General features: G+C 37.2%; 1 protein-coding gene across 2 annotated transcripts in view; it reads right to left on the reverse strand.

Annotated features, from left to right (window-relative positions):
• LOC103137397 (myelin and lymphocyte protein-like) overlaps positions 1 to 8,512 on the reverse strand; it is a 16,841-nt gene extending 8,329 nt beyond the window's left edge. The window contains exons 1-4 of one of the 2 annotated variants that reach the window (XM_007551116.2): positions 8,282 to 8,501; positions 2,099 to 2,263; positions 1,838 to 1,978; positions 225 to 651 (exon numbers count right to left, since the gene is read on the reverse strand). In XM_007551116.2, coding sequence (XP_007551178.1) covers positions 577 to 651; positions 1,838 to 1,978; positions 2,099 to 2,263; positions 8,282 to 8,368 — 468 coding nt within the window. In that variant the 5' untranslated portion in view covers positions 8,369 to 8,501 and the 3' untranslated portion in view covers positions 225 to 576. Of the gene's footprint in view, positions 1 to 224; positions 652 to 1,837; positions 1,979 to 2,098; positions 2,264 to 8,281 lie in introns of those variants that run through there. The other variant, XM_007551117.2, reaches the window with a different exon arrangement.
• Between the last annotated feature and the right edge of the window lie 1,851 nt (positions 8,513 to 10,363).

Raw genomic sequence — 10,363 nt, forward strand, 5'->3', positions numbered from 1 at the left:
GTAATTCATTAGAATTTTACTTGATTTTCATGTGGTTCTGTTTACCTCTGTGTCGTATATTTTGTGTGTTACCTGTGCAGTTATTGAAATAATAAAGGAAATACCTGAAAAGTAACTTTCGTGAATTCATAAGGAAAAAAAAACAAACAAAAAACAAGCAATGTCGAAACATCTGGAGTGAATTATAAAATTGTACCTGGCTTTGTTTTAAAGGTTTCTGTTGGTTGAGTGGACTCTAAAGCAGCTGCTTTGTGAAGGTCAAATGACTACCATGAAATGAAAACACTGAAATCTTTTTTTCCTATTTGTTAAACAACTCAGACTGTCTGAATGAATGTATTTTTCTAAAAAGACATTTTTTTAAGCACTTCTATCAGCAGTATCACTCAGACCTAATAGTTGCTTATCGTGTCAAAACAGCGACTTATATTGTGCATAATGGGTTTCATCACTTTAGTTTTTTTTTTTTTCGCCATTTGTTCTAACGAAACAGGAAAAACAAAAATGTGTCACATATGCCATTATTTTTCTGCGTCTCTCCTTGTGTTTGACGTCTGGAGGGGTTCAGGTTGCGCTTCAGGCTCTCTTCCATCGGATGGCAGAGAAAATGGCGTGGAGGAAGTAGAGGAGAGTAGCCACATGGGACATCACCTAAAAATGATCCAAACAGAAGCGTTAAAGTGCCTGGATGCCAAAAGGAAGCAGAGAGGCGTACATTAGGGGTAGCTTTATTTATGAAACAAAAGTCCAAATTCAAAATGTAAAAATAACTCAGAGGATTTTACATTTTGGACTGAAATGTGCAATCTTGTAATTCTGATCTGGAGAATAATCCCCCTGATGCCTGCAGTAGTTGTATGATCAACAGTGGATTTGAAGAATGTAAACAAAATAAACCACTGAACAACAATAAATCATTTCAAAATGTTCCTGGGTTGTTGGGTTTTTTTTGTCTTTTGGATTTTTATCAAATGTTCTGTACATTTCACCTGGAAAACAAACAAATCTGTCGGTAAGAAATTGAAAAATACAAAACATGGAACAATCAAGGTTGCTGAAGTATGCACACTTTCCAACTAATATTTTGTCCAAACAATTTTTGATTCAGTATCTGCATTCCACAGTCTTCTGTGATCGCGATCTATCGCTCTCCCACATCTTGCTTTGGCGGTACTTGTCCACTTTACCCTGCAAATCTCCTCCAAATCAATCAAATTGTGACGACAAAACGTGTTTCCGTACTGATGTACCAACGCTTGCTGGAACATTCCCTTGTTTTTCACCTGCTGAAGCCATTTTTTTGTACGTCAGAGTTTTAGAGCCACACTAAAAAAATAAATAAATTAAAAAAAATAGTGAAAATATAGTCATACAATTAAAATAATAAAGTCATAATACTACGAGAATAAACTCATATGAGAATAAAATCATAATATTCTCAGAATAAAGTCATAACATTACAAGCATAGAGCCATACGGGAATTAACAGAACAAAGTCATGATATTGTGACTTTATTCTTGTAATTTTATTATTTTTCTAGCATGGCCCTAATCCTCCATAATAATTTTGGACACTTGGATCGATGAGTGAAAATAAAATCACTCCTCATCTTCAGCAGACAGCAAAACTAGCTGGTACTGATAAACGTCCCAGTCCCTCCTGAAGAAAAACTGGACAAAACTATTTTTACAGCATGTGAAGACATTGCACTCACAAAAGTCCAGGTTAATAATCCAACATTCAACGCAACAAGTAAAGTTCCTTGGTACAAAATTTTTAAGATGTAGGTCCTCCTGTTAAAAGTAGATTATCTTTAGTTAGGTGTGTTTTGCGTACCACTGCAGAAATGTCAAGTCGGTAGATCTTCAGTAGGGTTATGTCAATGACTGAAGCAGTCTTATACACAATGGTGATGTAGGCTAACACCACCGACGCACTGAGGTAGAAAACCGCCGCCACAAAATGAAAACCAGCATCCTGCAAGACAAAAGAAGGAAGACTGTCAACACTGAATGACTGTCAGGAAATGAGTAGTTTTCTATTTATGTGTGTGTGTGTGTGTGTGTGTGTGCGTGCGTGTGTGTGTGTGTGTCTAACCAGGCCGGGCCAAAAGCTGCTCTGATTGCCTCCACAGGCGAAGATGAGAAGCCACAGAGTCGTCCCGACGAAGCAGAAGATGGACACGAACATGACCCAGCCCAGAGGATTGTCTGGGAAGACTCGGGTCGAGGCCACCAGGATCCACACCAAACCCCCAATGACCTGCGAGGAGAGAGGAGGGCAGGTTTAAAACTACAAATTTGATTTCTATTTAACATCCTCAAAAAAAAATTAAAAAAAAATAAAAAAAAACTATTTCACTCAACAAAATAATTAATTGATTAAATAATTAGGAACTAAATCACTTTTTAAATCACTTTTTTATTTTTTAAATCACTTTTTATTTTTTACTTTGCATTTGTACAAAACGTCTGCCGCCAACCTGTGACCCTTACAGACTGTCATTTACTCTCATTTCTGACAGTAAAATGCTGTAAATTATCTGATTTGTTTAGATGAGTTAAATCAGCTTCATAAGCTAAAACTGCCTGGTGGCATAATTAAATTTACCATTGGGTGTAGCTCAGAGTTCAGATTTTGAGAATTATTGGTATACATCTTAAAATATATTTCTTGAAGCCTTAGTATAGATATTTAAACTGATGTACATGATAAAGTGGGAAAAAAAACTGTAATTTCATAGTACATTGATGTACGAGGCTCATTTTTAGTCCCTAACTGAATCTAAATTTTTAAAAAAGTGGCTAAATCATAAAATCTCACAAAAAGCATTTGTACTTTTTTTTTTTAATCAACATATTTCCTATATTATTCATGACTGAAAGGCAATATTCTGGGCTATGAAAAACACACGCCAGCTTTTACATTCAGTTTTTTTTCTCTCCTCCTTTGACAAACATTGGGCTTAAAAGAACCTTTACACAGAAACATGAGGCTGAAGCAAATGTACGTCCATCAAAGCTTTTCCTATCCTTCTGTAAACATTTAGTTTTCTCTCCCTCTCTGCATTATCAAAAGGTATTTTTGTTATAAAGTTTAGCATATTAAGAGATATTAAAAACCACTCTGTGTCTCTTGGAAGGGGATTGGTGACTCTTTTGTTTAAAATTTTCCGCAGCGTTTCAGTGTAGATGGATTGTTAATAATATTGTTGAGTAGTGAAACTGTATGTGAGCCTCTGTGGAACTGATTTGTTAAAAAAAAAAAAAGTATGAATATTGATAATGCTTAATTTATCAGCATTATTTATATTTCCTTCAGTCAGAGCCGTAGCTGAGAGGTTAGACAGATTAAAGGGATGACATTGTTCTAAGGCACATGTGTCAAACTCAAGGCCCGGGGGCCAAATTTGGCCCGCTGCAGCTTTTTATGTGGCCCTCTGGAGTCAAAATTACACAGATTAGTCCTTCCAGTTCGTCACAAATCCGCAACATTCACACAAAATCAACAGATCTCCAAATTATTTCTGATTTTACTGCAAATCATTCTCAAAATTGGTCAAAAACATTGAGTTTAAGTGATTGCTGCCTCAGCCTTTCTTGATGTCAAATTACTGTCTGTTATTGATTTTTAAAAAGTCACACTCAGCATCTTACATTAACATAAATATTGTAAAAATTATTTACAAATATTTCTAAATTGACTGTGATTGCAAAATACCACAAGATCAATTCTGGATGGACTGATCAGAGTAAAAAGATGGTTATTACTATTTCACTTTAAGAAACACTGACTGAATGCTGAATCAAACAGCGGTTTATAGATATTTTAATAGTTTAGTGGGTTTTATTAATAGATTCTGGCACAACCGGCCCTTTAAAAACATTCCGATTTTTCCATTTGGCCCAAAATGAAAATGAGTTTGACGCCCCTGTTGGAAGGTATCAGTCAGGAGAAGGTTGCCAGTAAGAAGAAAATCTGTTGAAATATGAAAAACACATAAACACAAATAAAGCTGGCTACGAGAGAGTAAACATGGAAAAACTGGACATTTCTCCAAAGTTGACAAAAAGAAGAGATATAAAGTTGAAGCTGCCATGGAATAAATCAACAACATATAATACGTCTCCAGCAGCTACTTGTGTTTTCCAGTACACAAGAAACTCAACTTCTCCATATGGGTGGGATAAAAAGTGGGAATTTCAAGACAGAATTCCCCTTTTTGTCCCCAAAGAAAACAACCCTTACTTGGTTAAAATCCCCCAAACCTTTTGGAAAAAATATTTTACAGTCTGGTAAAACTTAACTTCAATTCTTGGGCCATAAGTCCAAATGGAATTATTGGGACTAAATCAAGACAACGTCACTACAAAGTGTAACTTTTCTTCTTGTTTAGGTGGATAAAGTTAAGAGACGTCCTCACAATCTCAAAGATGTGAGGAATATTTGCAAGGTAGCATGGACAAATGATAATAATTCACAAAAACCAGTCAGTTAACAGGGATGTGTTGACTTGTGAGAGCCAGTATCTCAGAACACTGACTTTAAAGAAATGTCCAACAGGAAACGTTTCTCCATCCATCCTCCGTCCTTGTCGTAATTAAGAAACTCCACTATAAAGAAAAAGCCACACATTGTTTGCTGCAAAGCCCCTCTAGAAACTCAATAAAACCGTTGTGCAAACATTGTTGTTTCAGAGGCTGGAGAAGCTAATCACACGTTTCTTTCAAACCAAGCAGCCAACCTGCAGTTTGCCCGACAGGAATGCGCCATTCCCTAAATCAAACAATCAATCTGTAAACATTTCTCAAGCATCGTACGTTCCTTCAGTTCCATGAAAGCAGATTTTCCTCTTTGAAGTTACCGTTCCCTGTTGGGTGGTGGATACGTCTCAATGTCTTTGTGTGAGTGACAAAAGATATTTCTGCTGTGAAGCGCTGTAAACGACATAGTTTGGCTCTTAAGACCAATTTATTCAAAGAACATGAACATATTTGCAGAAACTTTACATTTTTTGCTAATGACATGTCTAATAGCGACAGACAGATATAAAAAAAAAAAAACAAATTTTAAAAAAATATCTGACACCAAGAAAAGCAAAACAGTCTTTTAAACAATTCAGTACAGAAACGAGAGACAGAACAAATTTGTTCTGGACAAACACGACAGCCGTTCCATATAGAGGCATCGGCACAAAACTTTTGTTTCTTCTCTCTGTCGGCTGTATCCATTGCCAAAAGGAACGTTTGCACAGCTTGGTAAATTTCTGAGGAAAAAGACAACTATCCTTCTGAGAAGCCTTGAAATGTTTGCAGTTTGATTCCACTGAAACCAAGCAGGACGTCATACTTCGCTGATTGATCCTGTCAGGATATGGAGGGTTTTTATTTTCCTAATAATACTATCTAGTTTCAGGATTGCAGCTTCTTTTTGGAGGAAGTGTCTGATACGGGGAAACAATCTTGCATAAATCTGTTTATATCTCCAAACGACTGAATGAAAAGGTTTCCACTTCATCTGTGTAAAGAGGCTAACCCTTTTTGAAACGCTGTAGAGTAAACTGTGCCTCTTAACATTTCTTAAAAAGTGAGACGACCAGCCCGGTGAATCACTCCACAGATGTTTCAGTCAGAAATGTATTTTTGTCTCAAAATACTTCACCTAAATCCTTACCATCAGGGGAACTGTTTAACTTAGTTATATCAGTCGTTTTCCTCAGACTGACTCGTCAGAGAATACCTGGTGACTAAACTGATTCTGTCTTGTGAAAAGTTTGACAGAAATTCCTTGAGGGAAATCGAAAGTCCTTCTCCTCAGACTCTTTATGGTGACTTTCTTGTTTGAAACTTTTTGTTTAATTATTTTGTGCACATCTTTTGTTAAAATACACCTCTTTATGACCTCATCTTTTCTGGGGAAAAAAAAGGTATAAAAAGCAACATTGTTTTTGCATCTTCTTGCTAAATTACCTTCAGGTATCATCCGGATCAGAACAGTAAATTTTGCTTACTGATATGAATCAAAAATGCAACAGGATTTGCAAACCAAATGTGAAAAAGACAATTTTCTCTTTCGAGTGTATGAATGTTTTGACTGTTGACAGATGACCCAATTTTCGCCTGGCAGTTCTCCCTGTTAAAGGGAAGTTTTCCTTCCCACTGTCACCACAAGTATGAAGGTCTGCTTCAAAACTAACAACCAGATGCAAACAACTGTCCACTGATCCCACATGATCACTCAGGAGGAAGCAGATGATGTAAAATTTATTGTGAATCATATAAATAGAGCGAATCAAATAAAATCAGTGTTTTAAATTACGACATATTCAGCTCTGGGGGAAAAAAAGTGAAGAGACCACCTCACTGAAAACCTCCTAGTTATTCCACCAAGTATTGATTTCTGAACTCTTTCTGAATTAAAACATTAGCATTGTTGTTTCTAAATGAACATTGAACTTGTTTTCTTTGCATTATTTGAGGCCGGGGAGCGCTGCATCTTTTTCCTTATTTTGACCCATGCCTCATTATCTGCAAATAAATACTAAATCTTTGTTTGGAGGCATGTTGTCAGCAGTTCATAGAGCAGAAGAACAATGTTTATTTTATTCAAACATATACCTACGAAGAGTAAAATCAGAGAAACTAATAATGTTAAGTGTTCTCTTATTGTTTTCCAGAGCTGTATGAATATATATATGCACATATGTAGAATGTTGCCTGGTGATATATCTATCAAATATTGCTATCATAAAATGTGAAAATGTTTAAACAAAGACATTTTTTGTACAAATAGAACTGCATTGATCAAAACAAACTGACTTTCACATCACTGTGCTTTAATAAACTTTATTTATTAATGACCACTTCAGCTCTCTGTTTTAGGGCAAAGGGGCTCGGTTCCCCTCGGTCCGCCCGGCCCGCTTTAAAAGTGTCACTGTTTAACCCTTGTGCGTGCGAAGACTGAGGCAAACGTAGAGGACTATGGCAAATGATGCAAGTTTTATGTGTGTGGGGTCGGTTGGACCCCGTTTCTACATACAAGGGTTAAATAAACAGCATCAGTACATTTCCATTGCTGAGCAGCAGATCATGTAAACGGTCGGGTCACAAAACCAACCAAGTGACCCGATGGCTGGTTTAGATTTACACCTTGTTCTGCAACTATATCTGCGTAGTGCAGGTGTTTTTCCACCTGTGTTGTAAAGATTTAATCTTCCATGTTTCCTTGTACAAAACAAAAAAAAACAGGGAAAGAGAGAAAGAGAGAGAGAGAGAGAAGTCAACAATCCAGGTGTCATCCACACCCTCAGTAAGAGAAATGGGAAAGCTGCAGCAGCCGATAAAGAATTTGACTTTGCAATCCTCATTAAAAGTGATAAAAACGTTACAAACCTTTTATGTTATTATTTTATTTAACATTTACATATGCAGTTTAGCACAATAGTGTTGTAAAAACTTTGTCCAAATTTCTTACGACCCGCTTACAACTTCTATCTTTTGCTCTTTTTGTTATTTGCAAACCTGAAGTCTTGCCTATTGAATATCGAAGCTAAAAGTCGCTTAAAATAGCAAATATACATATTACTGTTTAATTCATTTCAGCATCACCACTCACAACGACCTCAAATTTAAACATCAAAGTCAAATCTGCAAGGTTATACTTTTACGGTAGTTAGTGCAGGACCTGAGTTTGATTTTCCTATAATTTGCACAGGCGTACACCCAAAAAACATGGCCGCCTCCTTCATGTTCTGATCTACATGTTATTGTTTAGCTGTGGAAAATAATAATGGTTGCTGTTTTTTGTTTTTGTTTTTTCTTTCTGTTGCCAAGGTTGTCAGAAACAATAGGTCATTCAGGCCAAGCTGCTAGCATAAACTCAGACCATAGCCATGTTATCCAAGTAACATATGCTACCACTTACCAACAATTATTAACAAAAAAACAACTCCAGTTTAAGTTGATTTGAGATGCTTATTTAGTTTTGGGTTTAGCTTAACAAAAGAAAGTTCTCATTTTCTCACTACTGGATGCAGATGTTAAAGAACCAGCCCAACATCACATTGATTGTTGTCTAAATGGAGATGATTCTGTTGAGAAAAGCTTAAGGGAAAAAAAACAGGATCAAAGTGATCAAAGTTGAATCAGCACTAATAAAAGACAATGTCCTGGCAGATAAAGGAGTGGTCTGAGTCAGGAGTGTTAAACGCTGAACGCAATATAATAAAGTTAAAAACCCGACTCTGTTAAGAATCAGCCGCTGACCCAAAATGACACTTACCCACTCAGGGATGAAGAAGAGGTCAGGAACGCTGATGAAGATTCTGGCACCGGTGGGCAGAACATCACCAGAGGTGGTGGAAGCCATAGTCCAAATTTGAACGCGTGCGTGTGTGTGTGTGTGTGTGTCTGGGGTTTTCCTCCAGAATGTGATGCACAAACTGTTAGTTTTCTGCTCTTTGAAGGGCGTTTTTCTCTCCTGCTCTGTCTTCCTGCTGCACCTCCCTCCGCCTCTCCTCCCCTCCACCTACGCATCCATTCCCCAACGACCTGTTTGACAGGTGCTTTTCTGGCTTTGTTTGTGCAGCATTAGGACACTCTCAGAGTGCACTGTGTGAGTGTGTGTGTGTGTGTGTGTGTGTGTGTGTGTGTGTGTGTGTAAGTGCTTTGGTGTGCAGTTTTCATGTGTTTGCCCTCATCTTTCTTCCAGTGCCTGTTGACATGCCGCTATAAAAGGCAACGACCACGTTTAACATGAATACAAAAATAGAGGAGTGTAGAGCAAGTGAAGCTGTTTTCATTCATTAGTTTGGATACTTGGAATTAGTGATATGGCAAAAAAAAACAAAAACAAAAAACAACTTTTGCTTACATTATTTCTATTTAAGAGTGTCATTTCCCCGTCACCAATTTGTTTCTTCTTGTTTCATTTTTACCAGTCTTTTTGGCAGGTATGTTCAGGGTCGTTATCTATTTAAAACACAAATTTGTGTTCAAGTTTTAACGTGCAGGATGTTACCAATAGATGTTACTTTAACATTTCCTCATCCTGTTGTTTTAATCAGAAAGCCGTCTGTGTTCTGAAGTGCACCAGTCCCTCCTGCAGCGAGAAACATGATGCCTCCACCCAGGGGCGCAGTAAAGGGGTGAAAAGTGATGACAATTCTTGGGGCCCAGACCAGCAGGGGGCCCTCCACAATTTAATTATTTGTATTTTGTTCATAGAAATAAAATTTAAAAAAAAAAATCAGGGTCCTGTCAAATACAAAATGAATCATATTGTATTTTCAAAGATTGTTTTTAGCAGTAAAAATTTAATGTTCCCCCTCCCAGACCAAAAAACACATATCCGATTTTGCCCTGAACCCCCCCTGGATCTGCATGAAATGGTTAGTTCCTGCTTGGAGCGCTTGACTGTGACGCTGTTCAGCTGCAGTCAGTAGAAGCTGCGGCTGAATACATGGAGATTTTTTTTATTAAAGTTATATACTGCAGCTTGAATAAAATGCAACTACATAACATTTTTGAGAAGTCTGGATTGCTTCATGTATATTTTGCACGTTGCTTTTGATTGTTGCTCATGGGGAGAGACATTTCAGTAATCTAAAACCAATAGAAAAAAATTTAAGCAACTGGATGTGGACTGTTGGATGTAAAATTCATGAGCAGTAAATATTGTGCTAATTATCAGTATTGGACCACAGAAAGCAAGGCGGTTGCAAGCCTTTAAAATTGTGATGCTTTTTATGGGTCAAATAGACTCAAAAAATTGTAACAGCAGCTGCGCAGGGGGGCCCAATCTAATTTTTTGTCAGGGGCCCAATATTTCTGGTGGCGCCCCTGCCCCCTAACCTGGGCTTGCATCACAATTCTCTAATCTTAAATGATTCTGGGTCGGGAGAAAATCAAAATTCTGCTGAAAAATGGCATAATCTGGACGTGTCACACTATAGGATAGATGTAGATCGCTTTTTCTGTGTTTCGTCTATGAAGGCTTTTTATTCTGGTCAGTTTGAGAAAACATGAAGCAATTTTTAGAGAGATTTACAAATCACAAAACTTTTCATCTTGAAAAGTAAATCTTTGGCATCCTGGGTTTCTGTGCAGTATGAGAGGCACAGAAAGCAGAAATGCTAATTCCTAAAGCCAAATATTTTAATCTGCCATTGAAACTCAGTGATGCAACAACATTGTATCGGTAACGAAGCTGTGACTTTCTTGTTAATTAACGTAGAAATCCAACAAAGTATCAAGTTACTTTAACCACAGAGCAAACGTCTCTGAATACTTTCCATCGTAAAGTTTGAGTCTCAATATTTTCTCTTCTGTTTTGTGTGAAAACTCACAGCAGACTTGTTGCGAG

This window comes from Poecilia formosa, unplaced genomic scaffold (genome assembly GCF_000485575.1).
Source record: "Poecilia formosa unplaced genomic scaffold, Poecilia_formosa-5.1.2 Scaffold40, whole genome shotgun sequence".
NCBI lineage: Eukaryota > Metazoa > Chordata > Actinopteri > Cyprinodontiformes > Poeciliidae > Poecilia > Poecilia formosa.